The sequence below is a fragment of the Antechinus flavipes genome, chromosome 1 (genome assembly GCF_016432865.1).
Source record: "Antechinus flavipes isolate AdamAnt ecotype Samford, QLD, Australia chromosome 1, AdamAnt_v2, whole genome shotgun sequence".
In the NCBI taxonomy this organism is placed as follows: Eukaryota; Metazoa; Chordata; class Mammalia; order Dasyuromorphia; family Dasyuridae; genus Antechinus; species Antechinus flavipes.
In genome coordinates, this window is record NC_067398.1 from 243,390,247 (window position 1) to 243,415,029 (window position 24,783).

At 35.2% G+C, this 24,783-nt stretch overlaps 1 protein-coding gene across 1 annotated transcript in view; it reads left to right on the top strand.

Moving 5' to 3' along the window:
* The window catches only part of GABBR2 (gamma-aminobutyric acid type B receptor subunit 2), a 780,032-nt gene that overhangs the window by 490,952 nt on the left and 264,297 nt on the right, over positions 1 to 24,783 (top strand). The window contains exons 6-7 of the mRNA XM_051998595.1: positions 6,584 to 6,784; positions 20,108 to 20,344. Of these exons, the coding sequence (XP_051854555.1) occupies positions 6,584 to 6,784; positions 20,108 to 20,344 (438 nt within the window). The remainder of the gene's footprint in view (positions 1 to 6,583; positions 6,785 to 20,107; positions 20,345 to 24,783) is intronic.

Genomic DNA, 24,783 nt, shown 5'->3' on the forward strand with positions numbered 1-24,783 from the left:
GCTCAACATGAGAAACAGAGCTGGAATCTCATTGCTGCTTTTCTCTTATAGTTTTCTAGGCCTTGGGATTTTGAGATTTGCTTTTCATCTTAGCCTTTGCTTGAAATGGAGACTTTGCCATCAAAATCACATAATCAAAAGCTATGCTCCTGAACAATGAGTATCCAAATGGTAACATGAAGAGATGGTCCAACTTCAGCAAGTCTGAGGCAAAAGGCTATTTATACCTCAACAGTTAAAATTATACATGTTGTAAAGCAAACAAATTCTCATTTTTCATTTTCTATCTATATTCAGTGATCAGTCATGTGCTCTAGTTATTGAGTCATATTTTTAAAACTTCTACTTTCATTCTTCAAATTTTTCTTCTCCCTTACAAAAGTAAGCAGTTTGCCTGGTAGTGCAAGAAGAGAAATTAATGAATGCCTAAAGCCTTGCAGACAATAGGCTCCCATTGTTTCACAAAACTTAAAATTTTTATCTTCTAGAAAACATGTTTTTCAAATAATAAACATGAAGGCTGCAAATATATTTCTATCTTAAAGAGAAAAAAAATGAGATTCATTTTCATTAATCAGGCATGAGAATTAGCTACTGGAGGTCATTCATCCAATAATATCCCCAGACATCTAAAGGATTAGGAAATAAGGACAAAAACTATCTGAGTAGCCCAAATAACTGTCACAAAGCCCATGCATTTTACTGATAAGAGATTCCAGGAATCTTTTACAGAAAACCTGTTTACATTTGTTTTATTATCTGCTCTAACAGACTTCATAGAGAAGTTTTCCAGCTTACTGCTAGACTAAAAACAATTCACTAGTTTTGAGGAGAGGAAAACTGTTTTTGCTATATATAAATAATTGTAATGATTGTAGTAAGAATTGATATCCTCCAATATAATAGAAAAGGAAAAGAAAGAAAAATCATAAATGGCAGATTGAGAATTTTAAAATGCAGATACATTCAATATTTAGACAAAAAAAGCCCTATGAATCTCAACAACACTCTCCAGGGTGATAGCTGACATTTTTATGGATGACCCCAAATCAAGAAAAACTTACATTCAGCATGCCCTACTTAAAAAAAAAAAAAAAAAAAAAAAACCAGAGGTATGTACAGTACTTTTTAGAAAAATTTCCAAAATTGTAGAGCTAGTAAGTTTTGTTTAAGAGGTAATTTTTTCATCAAAAAAAATGGCATTTGTAAAATAAACATTCAGCCATCAGAAAGATTCAGCTAAAAGGGCATCTGTGCTCAAGAATTCTAGGTAGCCAATGTAATTAAAATTTAACTTTAACTCAGGAAGGAGGGAAGGAAAGAATCCCCTGATTTGGAAAAGACCATGCTTTGATATGGGCACTATGCTGTCTCCATAATTTTTCTCAGCTATGCTGATGGAAAGAGCACTCAAGGCTTGTGAGGCAGAAGGCCAAATACAGCCTTTCAGAGGTGCCGATAGCAAAATGAACCCTGGTGCAAAAAAAAAAAAAATGTCAGAGAGACCCATTAGAGTAGGAAACCTATAGACTCAGAAGTGCTAAGAAAGCACTTAACACTCTCTCTCTGATAAGATAGTTAAATTAATAGCTAAAACAAAGTGGATAAAGCATTTAGCTGAGGCAATGCCAGATCCAAGTTTATGGATTGATGTATTTCAAACTCTCCAATGTGAAAATGAAACTTTAATATTTCTCTTTTCACCAGAATGAAAAACTAGAATTAGATTAAACTATTCAAGTTAGCTTGAAAGAGGGCCTAAAGGATGAAATATAAAATATCTGGAATCAAATCTAGCCTTTTCAACTTGCTATCTCTAAGGCCAAATCTTTTAATACTTCTTAGCCCCAGTTTCCTATCTATGGGATAAAGATATGAGGCAAGACTGATTTCTAAGATTCCCTTCTAGTTCTAAATCCAATGAGCTATGATCTTGTAATGAGGTGCTTGTTTTCTCTGAGTCTTATTACAAATTGTATCTGTCCTTTGATTCATTATGCAGACTTTGGGAGTTACTTTCTTAAATATTTATACTTTAGCTGAAATTTCTTCTTCTGTAAAATGAATAAATTGGATGAGATGATGGCTGAGGTTGTTTCCAGTTCTAAAAATCTATGATTCTCTTATTTTAATGAGCACAGTTTATATAAATATAACTACTGCTAGAATTTGTTTCATTTTTCAGTCATATCTGATTTTTCATGACCCCATTTAGGAATTTCTTGGCAGTGGTTTGCCATTTCCTTTTCTAGCTCAATATACAGACAAGGAAACTAAGGCAAAGAAAGTTAAGTAATTTCTATAGGTCACATAGCTAGTAAGTATTTGAGGTCAAATTTGAACTCAGATCTTCTTGCTCCTGGCCCCAGTGCTTTATCCAATGTGCCACCTACTTATCTCATTCCTATTTTCAAGAGCTCCAAATCAAAGAAATGTAATAAAGTATAATTCACAAGAACTATACTTGTGAAATGGATTGTTTGAACCTAAATGTGGAACTTTATGTTTGACCCCATTATATTTCATTTTATTTAATTCAACTCATTCTACACTACTGCACTCTCTTTGAATTATATTCTTTCATCTAACATGTTGGCTATCCCTCCAAACTTCATTTCAGCGACAAATTTAATAAGCATGCCCTGAATGTATTCCCCTAAATCATAGATAAAAATGTTGAACAGCACAAGAGAGATCCCTGAGCCATTCCACTAGAGACACTACTCCAATTTTGTGTGGAAATCATGAATCTACTCTCTGGGGCTGGTCATTCAATCAGTTTCAAATCCACCTGACCATACTATTAACTAGCCTTTCTCTTTCTACCATATTCTGCTACTTATCTCTATTCCCTAGAGTTGGTCATTCAATCAGTTTTGAATCTACCTAATCTTACTTTTATCTAGTCTGTATCTCTTTATCCAGCCACTCTTTGGATCTGATCATTCAATCAGTTTCAAATCCACCAAACCATACTATTATCTAGCTTATATCTCTACATCTTACCCTGCTACTTACTGTCTTACTGACTGGTCTGATTATTCAAGCAATTCATAGTCCACCTGACTGTACCCTTATTTAGACTTTCCCCCAAGTATAATGTGAAAGACTTTGTCACATTTAAGTAATGTCATGTCAAAAGCCAGGAGGAGGAGGGGAGGGAGAGAAAAGGCAATAAGTTAGTATGGTCTGACCTTCTCTTGAAAAAGTCACACCGGCCTCAGTAATCACTACTTTCCTTCCTAAGTGCTCACAAAACATTCCCTGTATAATGCGTTCAAGAATTTTGTCAAGAATAGAAATACAACTCAATGATAAAAAGCTCCTCATTTTTTAAAAGAGAGAAAAATATGTTCTTTTCTAGTCTCATTCTGAAAAATCTTTCAAAGATTACCAGCAGTAGCAGAGAATTACATCTATCAGTTTTTTCAGGATTTAGTCCTGGTGATTTGGACTTATTGAGAACAGTTAGATTTTTGACCAATAATCTCCTTGCTTAATTTGGAGTTTACTGCTAATCATTTTGTTCTCTCTTCCCTAATCCAAAGGATATTCTCCTTAGAAGAGAAAGCAGAAGTAAAAGTGAGAAGTGAATAGATCATCCTTCTCATTTTTATCTATTATCGCCATCTATTATCATCATCCATCCACATGGAGTAATGATTCCATTCCTTTTTCTTGTCCTCACTATAGTCTAAATAGAATTATATACCAAGTTTATGATCTATTTCTCAAATTCATGATCTAATATCTCCTTGTGAACAGTTGTGATTGATACCTAAAACACATTATTTCTATTTCTGTCTCTTAATTTTCACCATTGTCATTCTTCAGGGTCTGCATTTCCTCACATGAGTGTATATAGAAATATGGATATATAGATGTATATATGTATATATCCATATAATATACATAATACAAACATACAGATATACATACAGATATGTGCATATATATGTGTATGTATATGTATAAATGCCTCTTCAGCTCTCTTTCTGTCTCTTACATTCATTTGAAAGAAGGTATATCTTCCAGAGATATAGACTAGCAATGGTCTTTATCCCACCAAATGTCATTGATAATTATTAAATGAAATATTCTCTCCTGAATTAGCATTTTTAGTTCACCCTGTTTATCATCAGCATTGCTCATAGATATTTATGGTCTTTGGTTTTACTGATGATTTAATCTTGAATTTTGTCACTTGCAAAATGTTCATTTGCTACACTTTGTCCTGCGTTGTATTTGTTGCTCTCTGGAATACCAGGCTTGTCACATTTATGTAAGCAATTTTCTCCTTGTCCAATACTTTTTCAGTTTATATGTGTTGTAATGGTTTAGTTTTTCTTACTTTCTTGGGAGGATGAAAAGAGGTAAGAGGCAGAGAATTAAGATCTGAAAATAATTTTTTTAGTACAAAAGAGTTATAGGGGATGGCTCCATGGCCCAGGACTTTAGAATGAAGAGATGGAAAAGACTTAAGGAGACTTGAACCATTTCATGGATAAAGGGCTACATGGAATCGGGAGAGAAGATACAGGTCCAGCAAGGAAATTTCTTAGCTTAATTGATTCCTGGCCACTGGTTTTGTTTGTTTTGTTTTCTTTGCTTAACTCCAGAGATTACAGCCTGTGATTGAACTATCTGCTTTCCTTTCCACTGCCATCACTTGTTGCTTCTGACCAAATTTTCTCTTCTTCAAACCATTCAGATCAAAACACAGCAGGCTCTCAGCTTCTCCCTTTCCCTTCTTTCCTGAAGCAAGCACATACAGTGCCTAAGAATTATTTGCTGATTCTAACAATCAGAAAACTGATAGGGAATAAAAAGATCCTTCTCCCTCATTTTTTAGGCAAAGAAAAGAAGGCATGCATAATTCAAAAATAATGGATCTTTGGGCATATAAAGAACTGGAGAAAAATTCTCTAAAATATGCATTTCAGAGGAAAACCAGACCCAGAGCGTTCTATTAAGTCACAGAGGTTGAGACTAGAGTGAAATGCACGGAAGGATTGATTAGATGAGCTGAATGCTGCCACCAAAAAGAAAGCTTGCACTTAGGGATAAAACATTTACCCTCTACTCTGGTTTCTAGCCACCAAACCCTACCCTTCTACCAATTGTAGTGTGAACTGAGGAGAAGAGATTTTAAGTCATCCCAGAACCCAAAAAAAGACAAGAGGGAAGGAAAGAGAGGGGGGAAGTGTGGTCTTGAGTCGTTGCCCTCTGGCAGTTAGTTTCTCCATTGCCTTTCATATATCCATGATATATGTAAACTGGAGGTTACATGAGTCCATATATTTCTACGGAGTTTTTGGTTAGATCCAGAATTAGCTGAGGTATATAGGAACCAGTTCTTGTAAAACTGATCGTTAAATTTTCAGTGTGAGTATTAACACCTACAAATCAAGACCTAATTAACTGTACTGTTGATTTCCAGGCTTAAGAAAGTGATGGAGAAAATATTAGTAATACAAGTAAAACTTAAAAGTGTTCCACACTTACTTCTTTTTTCTTTTTTTGGTGGGGGTAGCTACCTGCTTGTTAGACATGTACCAGCACACTCTCAATTAAACATGTAGAGAGAGAATAGAAGTGTGTATATTCATATATATGTCTATGTGTAGAGGCAGCTAAGCATAATCAGTTCCCAAGTAAGTGATTAGTTCTTCAGCCATTAGAAATTAGATTTCAAGTTAGATATTCTGTTCTAGATCCAATATGGATCTGGTAAGATAGGAAAAAATTGTCTATATCAATAACAGAAAGATTGAATATCTATATCTGAAATATACATACATATATTTAATTTATTTTATTTCCATAACATAGTGTAATAAAAAGATGATTGTACATGAAACTACAAATCTACTATGTACAACTTGTTATTTTAACAAGTTATCATGTAAATTTCTTTTTTTCTTCCCTCAACTCCTTTGCCTTAAAGATAGCCACAATTAGATACAAATTAGGATATATACATATATACGCATGTTTATGTGTGTGTATGTGTATATATATGATTGTTCCATACATGCTTCTATTTATAAATTCTTTCTCTTAGATGCACTTAATATCTTTTTTCATATGTCCATAATGGCTAATTTGGGTCTTTGTAAATAGTCAAAATAACTTATTCATTCAAATTCATTCTTAAAATAATATTGTTGATACTGTATATAATATTGATTCTTGCTGATTTCACTCTTCATTATTTCATTCAAGTCTTTCCATGTTTTTCCAAAATCATTGCTCATCATTTCCTGTAGCATAGTAATATGCCATCACAATCATATACCACAACTCGTTCAGCCATTCCCCCCACAATGGGCATCCTTAAAATTTCCTGTAATATTTTTAAAGTGTAATTTTCCTTCCTATGCAATAAAAATTTTCAAAATAATAAAGTGGTTTAAAAAATTAAAAAGAAATAGGGAATTATGTTAGCAAAACATCTGTGTGGTTTTCCTTTAAAGAATGGGATGGCAAAATGAGTTTTGTAAAGAATAAAACAAAATGTTTCTCTTCGTCAATGGAATGTCTTTTTTTGACTTTTTAACTTTTAAAACTATTTGGTTTGTAGGCATATCATGAAAACATGTTCGGCAGCAAATATCAGTGGATCATTCCTGGCTGGTATGAGCCCTCCTGGTGGGAACTGGCACACTCTGAAGGCCATCCATCCCCCTGCCTCAGCAAAAATCTCCTGGCAGCCATGGAGGGTTATATTGGAGTGGATTTTGAACCCCTCAGTTCAAAAGAGATCAAGACCATTTCAGGAAGGGTTGGTATATTTGTCATTCTAAATTTCAGCTGCTGTACAGTTTTTTCTTTTCTTTTTTTTTTTTTTAAGATACTGTCACACATATTAATAGGATGCTAACTGTTGAAGTGGATTTTATTGTTGCTCAGAAGTATGTTTGGTGTTCATCTGCTTAGTATTCATAAAATATTTGAGAGATCAAGTAAAAGTTTTTGTAACCTTATTTGTAATCCTGAAAGTTTTTGACTCAGTGGACTTTTCATCTACTAGATTCTGTGGAACAAGATATAGATATAGCTCACAACTTAACCCCTTCATATCTTTCTTTTTTTTTTCTTTTTTACACATAACTTCGCTCCACAAAATCATCAGTCTATCAATATAGGCTTACTTGTTCTTCTTTGCATACATTTCATCTCCCATTTCTTTTGCAATGGATGCCCCCCTTCTAATATCTACACTTTGGAATTCCTAGTTTCCTTGAAGACTCAGCATAAACACCACTTTGGGCCCTTCCTTTCCCAAACTTTCCCTTTCCCGACCCTCCCAGCTACTAGTGACTCTCCCTCTAAGGTTACTTTCCATCTGTTCTTTAGGTATTTTCTATCTATCTATCTATCTATCTATCGATATAGAGATAGATAGATAGATAGATAGATATCTATATACAGATTATATATATATATATATATATATATATCTTCCTTACTCAAATATAAGCTCCCAGAGAACTTGGACCATTTTTATTTTTTCTGTGTCCCCAGTCCTTGCCAAGGTGCTTAGCATAAGGTAAATTCCTAACAACTGCTGACTGATTGATTGCCTGTTTACACAGTCATTAATCCCTGAGGCAAGGTGGTACATCACCTTTGCATAATTCATTGCTTTCTGGCCTAAAAGACTCCAGCTCTAGGCCTGCCCCTTTCATTAACAAGATTTATAATTTCAGGACATCACTTGATCTCATCTCTCAGTGACCTCATGGATTTGTTGTAATGATCAGAGAGTTTAAGGTGTGTTTGAGGAAGTACCTAGCTCATAGCAAATAGTTTGTGGAATGTAAAGTGATTTCAAAAAATATCTAGGACTTTATATATATATTCAAGGTGAAACCATGTTGCTGTGAGGGGGAAAGGTCTGACTTTGGAATCAGAGGATCTGGCTTGAAATCTTTGTTCTGTCATTTATTACCCATGTGACTTTGGTTGACTCATTTATCTCTTTATTGTTTTATATTTTTTCTGGTTATATATGTATATTCATTTTTTAAAATACACATTTCTTTATGAATCATGTTAGAAAATAAAAATTAGAACAAAAGAGGGAAACCACAAGAGAAAAAAAAAAGCAGAAGAAAAAGGGGAAAAAGTGAACATAACATGTGTTGATTTATATTCAGTCTCCAAATATTTACCTCTTTAACCCTTAGGTTCCTCAGCCATAAAAGGAATAGACTGAACTAAATGGCCCCTAAATTCCCTTTCAGTCTAAATAGGCAGTTCTGAGAGAAAGATAGACAGATAGATAGACCAAGAAGGACACAGAGAGAGAGGGGGAAAGAGAGACAGAGACAGAGAGGAAGGGAGAGAGAGAGAAAATGATAATGATGATGATGGTGATACAGAAGACATTTTTCCTTCAAAATAAAATGCTGAATTTTCTATTTTAATGTAAATCTTTTGTGCTTCCTAATTACACCAGAGACTTATGCATAGTAGATAAATAGCTGGCTTTGGAAGGAGGAAGATCTGGTTTCAAGTCCCAGCACTATCGTATACAGGCTATGTGATCTTGGAAAAGTTACTTACCTAGTCTCTCAGATTTCTGGACCAGTGTGGTTTTAAACTCAAATAGTAATGGGCATCAAAACATATAAGTTTCCCTGTAGGCATCATATTGGCTTAGAAAACCATAATCTGTGGGGCATTACTGTGTCCTTTTGTATTTTTATTTTATCAAATACTTTCCAGTTACATTTAATCTGGAGGCTTGGGAGTGTTGTGAGCAGCATGCAACCTATTGACTCTATGTTTGACACTTCTGGTCTAGATGACTCTCTAAGATAATAAATGATAGCATGTTAGTCTTTATTGTTAGCAGTTTTCTCAAATGATGCAATATTTCTTCCCTAAAACTCAGCTTCAGATCCCTCATCTGTAAAACTAGGGATTGTGTATGTCTTTTTCCATCTCTAAATAAGTAATGAACTTTCAACTACCAGCCTCCATGAAACCTAAGAAATCAGTGTGGAGATGTGGGCAGAAATCATATAATATCACTAGTGACTAGTCAGTAAACATTTATTAAGTACTTGCTATGTTGTAAGATTAATCTAGGTTCAGAATGCTCAGTCAACAGGTACAGTCTTAAAGGGGGTGGGAACAAGTTTATTACTGCTCAGAACTTTGATTCAAATAAGACATAAGGGAAGAGAAAAACTTGTAGCATAAAAGTAATACATAATTAATAAACACAGTGATCACCATAACAGTAAAGACAATATAGCAAACAAACAACATACTATATACATCATCACCACTCTGAGGAAACAGCAAAACCTCAATTTTCCTAGCCTGGAGAACCCCAGTCACAGCTTTCAGAGTATGGTGAGTTTGCCTCAAGCAAAGCTTCCTTTCCTGAGAGAGATTCTTTCAAAGTCCCCTTTCCACTAAGGGATTTTTATAGGCTCAGAATAAAGAAAGCTCTATACTAAGTATTCTCATTTGATATGTGACTCTTGAGATGCAATAGCTTTCCAAGTATAGGATGCTCCATCTCCAGAGGCCCACCAAGGAGAATATTTGCTCATTCCTTTTTGATGACTGTTTACTCATGTTCCAAAGAAAACATAGGACAACAATAAAGGAAATTTATTAATCAGTGCACCAGAAGAGTAGGCTTCCCTCCTTTGTGCTTCCTGGCATTCCATCACATAACTGTGAGCACGTTCCCATATTCTCAGCAAAAAGTTACACAAAAGACATGCCCAAGGGATCCCTTGGATCAAGGATTCCTAGAAATCACTAGAATCCCTTACATATGAACCAAGCTCTGTATTAATAATGTCTTTAAATGGTTCAACATTTCTACAAAATGAAAAGATTGGACTTGGTGGTCTGAAAAGTCTCTTTCTCTAAATCTATGTTCTTGAGTTCTGGGTTCAGATTCAAGTTCCACCACTTCCTATTTTTGTGACTTTTGGCAACCTCCTGTCCCTCAGCTTCTTTATCCTTACATAAACTAAATAATGGGTCCAAGGCCTATCCTTGTTGTTGTTCACTCATTTCAATCATGTCCAACTCTTCTTCATCCCATTTGGGATTCTCTTGGCAAAGACACTCAAGGGATTTAACCTTTTCTTTCTCTAGCTCATTTTAAAGATGAGTAACTAAAGCAAACAGGATCACACAGTTAGTAAGTGTCTAAGGCCATACCTGAACTCAGAAAGATGAGTCTCCCTGATTTGAGACGCAGCACTCTACCTGTCCTAACTTCCATCAAGTGACTTACCATATTTTTAGTTTCCTCTTTTTCATATCTGGTTTCAATACATATCTGGTCTATAATATTTGCATGACCACAGTTACTCTGCCCTGCCCTAATCCATTATGCTTACAATTAGGACCCTTTCATGAATGGGCAAATTCAACATCTGTTCCCCTTCTCTGTAGCGAGTGGGAGCTCTGGCTTGAACTATTGCCGACAGTCCCCAGGCATATCCCAGAATACAATACTGTAGTATTGTAGTGAGAGTTCAGCTAAACTCAGCCCTTCAGAAATCCTTCTGACATGAGATAACCAAACTCTATGTTCAGGCCCCATGAGAGTGAGTGGGAGGCAGAACTCAAGGGAGCAGAAACCTCATTGCAGATTTCCTCAGAAATCTCCTATAGGGTCAGGAAGATTCAGCTACAAGTAATCAAATAAATAACAACAACAGCTAATAAAAGAAGGAGAGGATATAGAGTAGAAATCCAGTCACTTGATCCTCCTATTTCTATTTTTAAAAAGGGGAGATTTGGACTAAAAAATATCTAAGGCTTCTTTGCATATTAAATTTTATATTTTTGTTCATTTTTTAGAAATTGCTTTATGCTTAAATTCTGTTTTGGTTTTATTTTCCATTTTGAGCATTTAACATAGTGACCAAAATAGAGTTAGAGTTATACAGAGCTATAGAATAAATTCAGTCTTAATAGTCTATTGATAGTATTGTGGAGATATAATAAAAGCACAATTTTCAACAAAATGATTGCTTTTGAATAACAATGTAATGTTCCATGGTGACAAACTAATGAAACACTGCATTGTGGTAGATTCAGAACCACTGAACTTACTGATGGAAAATACATATGGGCAATACAAGCTTATAAGTGACCTATCTATAAAGAAAAATAGTTACGGTTCCAACTTATTGCCAAGATCCAATAACAAAACTTTTGTTGTCCTTAGAGCAAGCCTTAAGTACTATGTAACTGCAAGCTAGGTATCATTGTCACAGGATGGCTCAGTGGATAGAGCACTGGGTCTGGAATCATCTGAGGCCCCAGACACTTAACCTCTGTATGCTTTAATCCATGAGAGAAGGAAATGGCAAACCATACTAGTAACTTTGCCAAGAAAACCTCATGGACAATATCCCGAGGATCACAAAAAAATTGGACATAATTGAAAAGCAACAACAATCATTATTATTATTGATTGATTATCAAAGTCATTGTAACCTTTTAGGGAATCAACAGTTCCTAAAATGTATGATATATAAAAGCTGTGAAAAATAGAAATAGTTCATGGAACCTAACCTTAGGAGCAGACTCTCAAGTTAAATTAGCCACTCTCCATCTCCCACCAATTCATCTACGAAAAGAAAAAAAGGAGGGGGATATTTCTCTATATTTTCTAAATATTTTTCAGAAATATAAAAATCTCTAAGAGTGATCATTCATTTGCAAGTTAGTCTAAATTAACATAATTAGCTTTATTCGAGCCAAATGCTTAATTGAAATCAGTTTTAGTGACAGAATGGGAATTTTGCCTGGGGTTGGGGGAGAAGGGATTGGATAGGTAGGTTTATCTGGAACACAGAACACTTTGGGGATTAGGGCAGGCCTAAAATAGAAGATTTAGGCATATATGAAGCCATTAGGGGCCTGCTAAAAGTGATTTCAAATATTGAGGAAAGGGAGGTAAGTAGAGTGTAAATGATATTTGTTTTTTCAAAACTCTGCCAACAAGGGAAAAATTCATTTCGGGGTTCTTCCTCTCTTCTCTTCACTTCTGATCAGGTTCTAATCTCAGAACTCAGAATTCAGATAAGAACTATTATGTCTGAATGAGGCTTGGGAACCTTGTTCACTTGTTTCAATCATGCCCAAATCTTGGTGACTGCATGTGGAGTTTTCTTAGCAAAGATTTTGGAATGGCTTGAATTTCCTTCTCCAGATCATTTTATAGATGAAAAAACAGAAGCAAATCGGGTAAAGTGATTTGCCCAGGATCACACAGCTAGTAAGTGTCTCAGGCCAAATTTGAATTCAGGATAATGAATCTTCCTAACTTATGGCACCACATAACTTCCTGGGAACCTAATCATCATTTATTGCATTGTTTCTTGTATTATATTCAGTATGTTTTGTGTTCTAAAAACACTAACAACCACTGAAACTTGGGGATACAGTACATTTTTCATAGGAATTGCTAGTCCAGTTTCTCTCTCAGAAAACTTTAAATACCCTCAGAAACTAAACATTCCCAAAATATGAGTAATATATTACTTGTGTCTTGGTGGCAAAACACTTAGTCCAACCCCACCACCACTTTACAAATTAGGAAGCTATACTTTGCAAATTAGGAGACCCAGGAAGGTCTCTTACCCAAGGTCACCTGGGTAATAAGCATCAAAGGGGAGATTTGAATCTCTGACTCTAGAACAGCATTTTTTTTTACCATAACATACTACATTCCTGCTTCACTTTGCCAAAATGGCTGAAGATACCATCTGGTTGTACCTCCTTTGCCAGAAAGAACCTCAATAACACAGTAAAGATTAATATGATTTGGAGTAGAAACCTATCCTTCTAACTCTCATGGCTTTACTCACTGGAATAAAGAGTATGGGTTATAGCCAGGGAAGGGCTCTTCTCCTCCTAGGGAAGATCTACAAGTACATAGAAAAGAGCTGTATTATAAGAACTCCAGCCTCCAAAGAATATATGTCCTAATTCAAAGGCATCCAAGACAATGACTGAGTAGAGCTAAAACTAGAATATAATGAAACTGGAAAATGTTTAACAAAATGAAATACAATAAAATATAGATGATACTACATTTTAAAAACTAAGTCAATGTGTGGAGTTGCAGGGATCCTTCCTTATGCCTGGACAAGTGGCCCCCATTTCTGTTTGAATTTGACAGCCCTATCTTAAGCAGTGCCAGAACAAGAGAGAGGGAGAAAGGGAGATGGACACAGAGAAAGAGAAAAAGAGAGAATGAGATTCAGTTAGGTGATGTTACAGTGCATGTTGTATTGGGCTTCAAGTCAGGGAGACACATCTTTCTGAGTAATCTGTCCTCAGATGCTCACTGGGGTAGGCAAGTCACTTGCCTCAGATTCCTGATCTGTCAAATGAGCTGGAGAAGAAAATGGCAAGTAACTTCAGTATCTCTGCCAAGAAAACTCCCAATGGGATCATGAAGAGCAGATACAACTGAAGACTCTGAGACAGGATTTAAACTCATATTTTCCTTGATTCCAAATCCAATTCTCTATTTTTTATACCATCTAAGAGTGCTAGATTGGGAGTTAAAGATCAAAATTATGGCCTTTCTTACATAAAGAAGGAGAGATAGGGAGAGACAGAGAATGAAAAAACAGGCAAAGAATGAAAGAATATGAGAGACAGAGACACAGAAAGAGAGGAGAGATGGACTAAGAGAAAGAGAAAGACATACACAGAGAGGGAGGAAAGGAGAGAATTAAGAAAAAGAAGAGAAGGAAGAGAAAGACAGACAGGAGAAACAGAGAGACAAAGATAGACACAGACAAAGAAGGAGGGAGAAAGGGAGGAAGAGAGAAGAGAAAGTGGGAGAGAGAGAGAGAGAGAGAGAGAGAGAGAGAGAGAGAGAGAGAACGAACGAGAACACAATGCTATATGGTCCTTCACAAAACCTCAATTTTTCTTTGCCCGAACTTGATGATCTAACACAAGTCCCCTTCATAACTCTTAGTCTATACTGACATGAGAATTTATATTACTGTATAGTTGATCTAATCAATAGCCCATTTAAAGAAAACTTACAACTGGTAGAGTGTGTAGCAAGAGTCACAAAGAAACATTTGGTTCAGTATAAGGAAAAATGTCCTGACCGTTAAAGTTTTCTTAAAATGAAATGGGCTATTTTAGAAGATGGATTGCAGCTGGGTCAGTCAACAAGCATTTATTAAGTACTATGTGCCTGTCATTGTGCTAATGTAAGCTGAACTACTCTGGGCATGCCTGGTTTTAACATGGAGGTGCCCTTGAGGAGCTTTTGGAGCACATCCAGTTCATCAATCAAAAGAAGCTCTCCACCCCCTTATGTCATAGGGTGATGCAATGGCATCCACATCAGACAAGCCAGACATGCTCAAAGGTTTCCTCAAGACCAACTACATGTTAGAACTGGGAATGTCTAAAGAAAACCAGGGTTATACTATGTGCTGGGTGTACCTCCCCCCCCCCCAAAAAAAAGTAAATAACAGTTTCTGCCATCAAAATATTTGGATTCTGATGGGAGGAGACAGTAGAAATACAAATAAGTAGACACATAAGATATATGCAGCCAATCTCAAAATCAAGGCACTTGGTGGGGGGGAAATGGGGAGAGCCAGCAGAAATCAAGAAAGGTCTCCTGCTAAAGGTAGAATTTGAACAGAATCTTGAAGAAAGCCAAAGAAGGGAAGGGGTGAAGATAAAGAAGGATTCCATTTATGGGAGACAGCAAATGAAAAGGGAAGGAGTCAAAAGATTAAGCATCATGTGTAAAGAACAGTAAGTCAGTCTTTGTTATTTGAATTATATTTTGATTATGATTGTTATCATTGCTATTATTATTTCCACTCTATCAAAGGTAAATACCTAAAATCCTACAGAGTGCTAAAAGAGGATTCTTTCTTTTCCAACAAGTTCACCCTCAGGAGCTGGAGAGATATTAAAGTAGTTTCATTTTGCCTTAATGTTTGTCTAGAAATGGCCACTGCAGAAAATTTTTTGTGCAGAATCGCAGAATTTTTAGAGCAAAAAGAGACCTCAGAGGTGTCCTATCCACAACTAAAAAAGAATCCCTTCTAATAATAAAAACAGAAATTTCTGTAGCATCATAAGGTTTGCAAAAGGCTCTTTCTATATGTTATCTCATTGAACCATGAAATTGAACCCTGGGGTAGAGGTTATTATTATTTCCACTTTAAAAATGAGGAAGTGAAGAGTTGATTAAACTTAAGTGACCCGTTCAGGATCATACAAATAGATTTTTTTTTCTTTTTTGGAGGCAATCAAGATTAAGTGACTTGCCTAGGGTCATACAACTAATAAATGTCTGAGGCTGGATTTGCACTATGGTCTCCAATTCCAGAGCTGGTGTTCTATTCACTGCTCTACCTAGCTGCCCCACAACTAAAAGACTTAAATCCAATTCTTCCTGATTCCATACCCAGCCATTTATGGATGATGCTGACTCTCAAAGCTAGAATCCTTCCTCACTTGAATCTTTGACTTCTTTCAGGATTAAATTGAAATCCCACCTTCTTTAGAAGGCCCTTCCTAATCCACTCCTTTACTGTTAGAGATAGATAAACATTTCCCAAGATCTTTATTGTTTCCAAAAGACTAAACCAGAAAGCTTATCAGCAGCCAAGAAGTATTTATTGTTTTACATCAGGAGAAATAGGAGTGGTCTAAACAAAGCCAACATCAGACAGTGTTTGGAGAATTAAGCAAATCTACAGCCAAGACAGTTAACATGCTGAAAGGAGCTTTTTTCAAATAAAAAATAAATAAATCCAAGAGGCAGAGTTTCTGGATAATTAATAATCAGTTTATTAATTAGGCTAGCCAGTAATCAATAAATTGATGGTCAGTGGTTTCTGTCAGCAACCAAAAATCCTAAGGGAGGTTCTGAAACATTTTAAATGTTGAGAGGTGGACTAGAAATCTTCTGTGCCTCCTGCTGAGACTTGATCATGAGGACCTAGCAGCCTCCAGCAATCTGGATAAGAGAATCCATCTCCCCCAGACCACTCTGGTTGGTTTTCTCTTTCATGAACTGGATCATCTTTAATTCTAATTCTTTCCCCGGGTAAGAACTTACACAGAATAGATTCTGTTCATAACACAAGTTAAATCTTCTCATGCAGTAGAATCCTACCCAGCATTTAAGAGCTTGTTCCTAGAGAGCTAGGGATAATCTCTTCAATCATTCCCGATCTTCAAATCCAACTTTAACAAGTTTAACTGTAGCTTAATAAGGAAATTAAGGAGAAAAGTTAGGCATACAATTTAATAATTAGTTCTTAATATAATAGTAAAATAATTATTTCAGTTGACAAAAGTGTAAATTTTTCACTGACACATGGAAAAACAGAAAGAGCTTAGGATACTGGGGTCCTCTGCTATTTATTAACTATGTAACTTTAGACAATTCTATTAAACTCTGGTCCTCTTTCCTCATTTATAAAATGAAGGTCCTGAATTTCAAAGCCTCTAAGCTTCCTTCCAATTCAAAATTCTATGAAATCCTATGAAAATTCTTCTTTTGAACTCTCCCTTCCACAGGAGCCCTTTCCCAGATCTCCTTAATCTTATAACCTTGCCTCTGAGACTGCCCCCAAGTTATCCTTTATATAGATTATCTATATATAGATATTTGCAGATTGTCTCCCCTAATTAAATGGTGAATTCCTTGAGAGTAGGATTTTTTTTTCCCACTATACCTGGCACTTAGCACATAATGCTATTTTGGCACATAGTAAATGTTTAATAAATAAGCTAGTTGACCAATTGTTTGTTTGAAGGGATGTTCAGTCACACGTGGGCTCATTGAGAATGCTGGAAAAAGCAGAGTTTTTCTTGTTCCATTAAACAATTAACTGAGAAAATTATGGCCATGGAGTTACTATAGTTAAAGAAACATCTCTCTACAAAGGAAACTCCAAATGTGGAGAAAGTCTTTGTGAAGATTGGGACACATATAAAGAACTGACACTTGTTCTGAATTTTCTGAGGAAAATGTCTTAAGAGGTAAATAGTAAATTATGGTTGATGTGACGTTTTACAGCATCTTCTAAAAGCAAGAATCCAAAGTTGACAGTAGGAAATTCCAATATTCCTGATGTCCAAGATACATATCAAAAACACAGGGGAAAATAACTTGTTTTTCTGACATCTGTGGGAGTGTCCATGCAGAATTCATCCTTCAGCCTCAAACTATCAATTTGATACAATATGAAGAAATTCAAAAACCTCTTAAGAGATTCCATGGGTTATACAAAGAATGGAACATAGCCCAGGACTGGCATCAAGACTCCATGACAATGTTTATGTATTCCAGGAGCTTTCTTCCAAAACACCATTATGTTTATAAGGCTATTATTCTGCAGGATGATCACCTACCTTATTTACCAGAAAGCTTGGGGTAATCGTTACTACTTTTTTTTGTTACTATTTTCATAAATGAAATCTGCCTCAATGATAAATAAAACAAAACATTAAGATATGGTGGTCAGAGCAACATTCTACAAGTAAAACCTGCTTTCTAGGTCTAACTCTGTCATGAAGTACCTTTATGACTTTGAATTTACTTATACTTTCTGGGCCTCAATTACTATAAAAATGAGGGGATTCTCTCATTCCAAAAAGTATGTGATATTATGATTTCTGTCTATAATTTGCCACCATTAAGAAATTCCAAAAGAATTTGGTACAATGCTTTAGTCTACTAGATAGAATGCTAGACTGGCAGTTAGAAAAACCTCAGTTCAAATTCAGACTCAGAGATTTACTGACTATAAGACCCCAGATCAATCATTTAACCTCTGCTTGCCTCAATTTCCTCAACTATAAAATGGGAATAATACTAGTACCTACCTTACAGGTTAGTTATGAAGACCAAATAAGTTAATATTTGTAAAACTCTTAGCATAGTGCTTAGAACATCATAGTTCCTTAATAAATGTTTGTTTCCTTCCTTTCTTCTTTCCTTTTTTCTTCCTTCCTGAAATATTCCCACACTCAGAAAGCAATTGATCAATAGGGCAGAAAAGTAGCAGCTTCTGCCAAGAGCGTAAGTGAGGACACCTGAGCCTCTCCTCTACTCTCTGAAGCTGCTCAGAGGCAGCATATAAAAACAGAAAGATCCTGAGCCTCTGAGTTAATGTTTAAACTAGAATTGTATACTCTGGAAAGGCAGCCAGGTGAGACCCCTTTACTGTGGCTGTTGGGAGCTTTCCTTGTATATTTTTGTCTGTTTTCCACTGTTAATCTTTTCTCTAAAGAAAGTCTTATGTATTAGACTGTGACATAAAAGGTTTGAGGTCTTAGACCCAGGAAGTACCAAAAGTGTCAGCAATGATAATTCTGTGTCACAAAGGTTAGCAGCAGCTGAGCCTTTCACTTTTTCAGTCCTCCTCTTTCCCTTCTCTTATGTGTTGATGACAGAGGCTCCTGACACACAGACTTTGAAGGTACTTCTCAAAAGTGAGCTTCCCAAATGTTTCAATCAAAATTTTGAGCACAGTAAAAGTGAATATATATCCTCTCAAGGTCAAATGCTCTGAAGACACAACATTCATTTGTCTGCAATAGTTTTGATATGTTTGTCAAAGAATCAGTCTCTAACATCTCAATTACACCCTAATGGTGATACCACAAATGGAGTTATTTAGACAATTCAAGCTGGACAAGAGATTTTTAAAACACATATTCCACCTAGGGAGATTGCTACATTAAAAAGTAATACTTCAAAACAACTTTAATTTCATGAGTGTAAGCATTGCTTTGAATAACACAAATCACAACCCTTTCATGATAAAGATTCATGAGTAACAGTAGCCCAAAAAAGTATCATGAGGTGGCTAAACTTCTGATAATAAAACTTCCTGGACTTAGTTGGACTTGTCTTCTGATTTGCCTTCTAGATAGAATGTAGTACAGTAGAGGAGATAGGGTTCTGGACTTCAAGTCAGAACAAATTGGATTTAATTCTCACAACTGAGACTTAATAAGCTGTGTCCACAGGGAATTCATTTCATCCAACACCAGCTAACGGGTCTATCACCTGACTTAAAAATTAGTTCATTTGATTCCTTAAAAAAAAAAAGATAAAGATATAATCTATACTGGAAGTCTTTCTATCTTGATAAAAATGGGCTAATACTTACACTCTCCCAGTAAAGTCTTTGAAGATCTGGGCATATCTTTACATCAGGATGAGAATTCAGAGGAAGAGGTATTCATTTTAAAAAAAGAAGGAGGTTTGAGAATATGAGGTGTTAGCACTGAATGTTCATTATTAGTTACTGATATAGTCAGTTATGTCAATAGTTCCTTATTCTGAACCAGCTCTACATTCCTAGTAAATCCCTCTGAATCATAGAACATTTATCCTACTGATAAGTTGTAATCTCTTTACTAATACTTTATTTAAAATTTTTGCATCAATATTCATTAGGGAGATTGGTCTATAATTTTCTTTCTCTGTTGTGGCTCTTCCTGGTTTGGCAGGATTCCTTCTTTACCTATTTTTTCCAAATGAACATTTGTTATTAGGATTTAATCCCCTTGAAATGAATATAAACTGCTTGCATTTTTGTTTTTCTTCCAGGGTTATTTATACCTTCTGAATCTAATTCTCCCTGTGCAACAAGAGAACTGTTTGGTTCTGCACACATATATTGTATCTAGGATATACTGTAACCTATTTAACATGTATAGGACTGCTTGCCATCTTGGGGAGGGGGTGGAGGGAGGGAAGGGAAAAATTGAAACAGAAGTGAATGCAAGGGATAATGTTGTAAAAAATTACCCTGGCATAGGTTCTGTCAATAAAAAGTTATTAAATTTAAAAAAATAATAATGTAATCCCCTTGAGGGCAGGGACAATTTTGCTTAAATGTATTTATATTTTCCCTTTCTCCCAACCCTACCACCACTCATTCACCTAATACCGCTCCCACTATCACAATACCTGAAACATATCACTTAATATTTTATTTTTCTTTCATTCATTTGTTCTTTCTTTCTTAAATGTCATCAAATTTCTTTCACTTCTTTTTTTTCTTATCTATACTTTCTTACTTCTTTTTTTCAGACTCCCCAACAGTATGAAAAAGAATATAATGATAAACGATCAGACGTGGGACCCAGTAAATTCCATGGCTATGCCTATGATGGAATATGGGTGATTGCAAAAACCCTGCAGAGGGCCATGGAACATCTCCGCACCAGCAACAGGCACCAAAGGATTCAAGATTTCAACTATACAGACCATAAACTTGGCAAAATTTTCCTGGATGCAATGAATGAAACCAACTTCTTTGGTGTAACGGTCAGTTCTGAACTTTTTTGAATCCATTTTCTTTTATCTGCTGATATCTCTGAGAAAACTTATAATTGGAAAAAGCTTTTTAACTTATGAAAGACAAGAAGCCAATCTGGTCATCTTTCCTCAATCCTTTTAGCAAATATTATAAACAAGAGTATAACATTATATATTTCAAAAATATGTTCATTTGGCATTATATTGGGCCACTGAGGTTGGAAAAAAAAAAAAAGATCTGGGCTAAATGAGTAGTACAGAAGATAGAACAAGGAGTCTACTTAGAGTCAGAAAGTTCTGTGTTCAAAATATATAACAATGAATTTCTGTTTCAAAAAAGCATATATAATAGAAGATACTATATTCATGATGATCTACCTTTTCTTTGCTTCCTTGTAAGTTATTATTTTGTTCTCTGCTGTGCACTTTTTACTTTATGTTTTTTTCTCTTTCATCCTCCCACCAAAATACATCATGGATATATTTATATATATGTATACATACATACATACATATATATGTACACACGTGCATATCTATACATATCTACATAGGTGAAAGAGGAGATTCTTGCTTCATTTGCTACCCTAGCCTTAATCACTGAATGGGTGCAGCTTCAAGTTAAACTGAGACCTGGTGAAGACCTTAGCTTTAAAAGACCCAGGTCTCCCACTGCATCCAGGGCCAGCTCCAATCATCCTAATCTATGTCTGGCCACTGGATCCAGATGATTCTGGAGGGGAAAGGGAGGCAAGTGACTTTGCACAGCCTTCCCTCACTTAAATCTAATTCCCTTGCATTTGATGGCATCATTTCCCTGATGTCACAGTCCTCTTCTAGAATGAAGGACAATCATATATGTAGACATACACCTAAAGTAATAGTAATATGGCTGACTTAATATAGATTTTTCTCTTGATTGAATCTTTGTTTGACTTAATCTGAGATTAGAGAAAGTTATACTATTCTCTTCTTGGCCATAGTCTAAATCATAGCCATTTAACAGATGAATTACTGAAATCATAACATCCACTGCCACTGGAATATGTGAATCATTATCTTTGAGAAAGACATAGCACTTCTCATTTGTAGGACTAATGAACAGAAAATATTTAATGCTTGCCTTAAAAATGTGAATGAATGAAAAGGTGTTAATTAATTAATCTATACAACCTGACTCCAGTTTATCTTTCCAGCTTCAGTGGACATTGTCCCCTTCCCACACTGTGTAATTTAGCCAAACTAGCCCTACCTCTATTTCATGGGCTTAACACTCTATCTCTTGCCTCCATTGGCCATCCCACATATCTTGAATTTACTCCCTCATTACATCTACCTTATATAATCCCCTTCTTGTCTTTAAGATAAAGCCAAACATCATCTTCTGAATAGTCTTTCCTAATCCCAAATGTAGTATTCTCTTTTCCAAACTATGTTACTTATAACTACTTAGCATGTATTTGTATTTTTTAACTTGTATATATTTTGGACAAATTTGTTATCTTCTCTATGAAAATATAGACCTCTTGCAGGTAAGAATTATTTTCATTCTTTGTATCCCTTCGTATAGGGCATAGTGGGCACTTGACAAATGTTTATTGCTGAGGCAGTTGATATAGCAGCAACCCTGGAGTCAAGAGGACCTGAGTTCAAATGTGGCCTCAGACACTTAATACTACTTAGCTGTGTGACCCTGAGCAAGTCATTTAATCCCAATCTCCTCACACAAATAATAAAGAAAATCAAGTAATTGATTGATTGATTAAAAGACAATATAGTAGAAAGAATGCTGACATTCTTTCAGAAGTCAAAAAAAGCAGGTTCCATTCCCATTCTGATAAGTGATCACAAGCAAGTCCCTTATCATTTCTGAGACTTGGCTACTTTCATCATTTTTAAAATCTGAATAATAATATTTGTCCTATTTTACGGGACTATGAGAAAAATACTTTGTAAATCTCAAAACACTACAATTAGTCAAAAGGCATTTATTAAACAGTTACCATGTGCCAAATTCTGTGGTAAGACCTGGTAACACACACACAAAAAAAAAAAAAATCAGGATGGTCTCTGCCCTCAAGGAGCTTACATTCTATAGAGATAATTTTTATATTTACAAATAAGTAAATATACACAATACAATAAGTAAATATATATGAAACAAAGTAATAGAAAAAAATCACAACTGAGAGAATCAAGGAAAAGGCCAATTGAAGGTAACATCTGACTGAGATTTGAAGGGAACTAGGTTTCTAAGATATGGAGATGACAACTGTGCAAAGTTGATGACATATGTCAGTCATATCCAGGAACCACACATAGGCCAATTTGTCTGGGAACATACAATGTTCCAAAAGTTTTAGTATAGTCATGCACAAGGAAAAATAATAAGGAATCAACCTGAAAGGATAGGTTGAAGCTGATTTTTTTTTTTTACAATTGTAAAGGTTTTAACACCAAAAAAAATATATTTTTATTTTTTCCTAGGGGCCATAGGGAGCCACTAAAGCTTCATGAGTAGGGAAGTAATGTGGTCAGACTATTGTTTTAGGAATATCAGGTAGAACTTTTGTTATTTTCAATATCTTTTCTTTGTTCATTCAACAAATATTTATTGAGCTCCTTTTACATTTAAGACAGAAATATCAGAGCTCCCTAGGCAGCATGCAGCCCTGAAAAACTCGAGTAAAAGGAATCAGATTAGAATGTAATTGGCAAATTTTAAGAAGATAAAAATACACTGCAACATGGATAATGTTAACCTGAGATTTTCTAAGTCAACATTTGACTGTTCCTGTTTGAACTGGATACCATTTATTTAATGATTTATGTGCTTAATGCATATTCAAGAGGCATACTTCTCTAAAAAGGCTAGCAATAGAGGGTAGAGAGGCATTTGTATGCACACAAAGGTGTGCTGGGAAATGTTTAACAACCAACTTTTGATTTTTTTTAAATGTATGCATGACAGACTTTTAAGTTTAATCTGTATCATTTATATTATTTCCATTGCCTTCTTAAGTTTAAACAATCAACAAAATAATAAATCAAGTTGTAATTCACAATGTTTGCTGATCACTAAGGTGTAAATGTTCACAGTGAAAATTTAAATGAGTTCTAACCAGTATGAGCTGGCTCCTGAACACCCTGGAATTTATGCCACCTTTAACCTTTCTTCTAAATCAGTTGAATGACTTCATCCCAAGATAAATAGACACCCAAGTGTCAGGGAGAGCAAAATTTTCTATAGTTAAAAAATACATCCCCTTATCAATAGGCATATTAAATAAAGTGTGCTTTGTGGCATTCTTCTTCCTCATCTGTGCATTGTACTCCCAGAGCCTTCCTTGCCTACCTTGCATGGACTCTGCCCTCAGAGTACTGTTAAGCACTATTCCTAGCCAATATAGAACATATGATTAGAGTAGTTCCATCTCCAAAAGCCTTTAGCAGTTACTTTCATGCTCCATTGGCAAAGACTATAGTTACGTGCAAAATTAGCATACACAGAGTTATGCAGAATATGAGAGCCATAGAGCTCAAAAGGAACAGAAAATTAATAATGATAGCTGCCATTTACATAGAACTTTAAAAGCTTACCAAATGCTTTATTCACATTATCTCATTTAAAATTGAAAACAGCTTTATAAAGTGGGCATTCTGATTGGTGGTATTTGCATTTTACAAATGAGGAAACTGAGGCCCAGAGAGTACAGTTGACTTGCCTAGATCAATCAATCAATAAACCTATACTAAGCACCTACTATGTGTCAGGCACTGTGTTAAACACTAAAGTCACATTGATAACTAGTAGTAAAGTAGGTTAAAAAACATGTCTCCTAGCAGTTATTTAAAAGCTTTAGAAAATGTGTTTGCTTTTATTTAACTGATTCATTTTTGCTAATATCATTCTTCCAGATTATAGCTTTGCTCTAGATGAAGTACACAGCATACTTAAGGATCTTATTGTCTGAAATCTATTTTACCTCCTGTTTTTTCTTTTTTTTCCTTTAGTTGAAAAGTACAAAAAAAAAAAGATACAAAACTCCATATTTAGACATTTTTTTGATGATTTTGTATTTTCTTTTCCCCAAGCTGCTTCACCACCTTTAAATAAATGTGTGCATGGCATGACATGAGAAAGTGAACCAATTCAAATTAAACTTGTTCTCTGTTCACAAAAAGATTCATGTGATAAAATAAAAAGTATATTTTTCAAGCTCAAGGAGACTTCAGTAGGTCAATTTCAACAACAAACTAATAGTATGAAGGGCAGGGATAAAGACAGGATAGAAATAAAAGAGAAATAAAGAAAAAGAATGGGCATTTTTCATTTTGTAAGTGATTTTTAGATTGGAGGGCTATAAGCCACTACCTCTCTTTGACATGGAGTAATATACATCTAGAAATAAAGTTCTGCTGGTCAGTGTGATATCTGGACCTACATA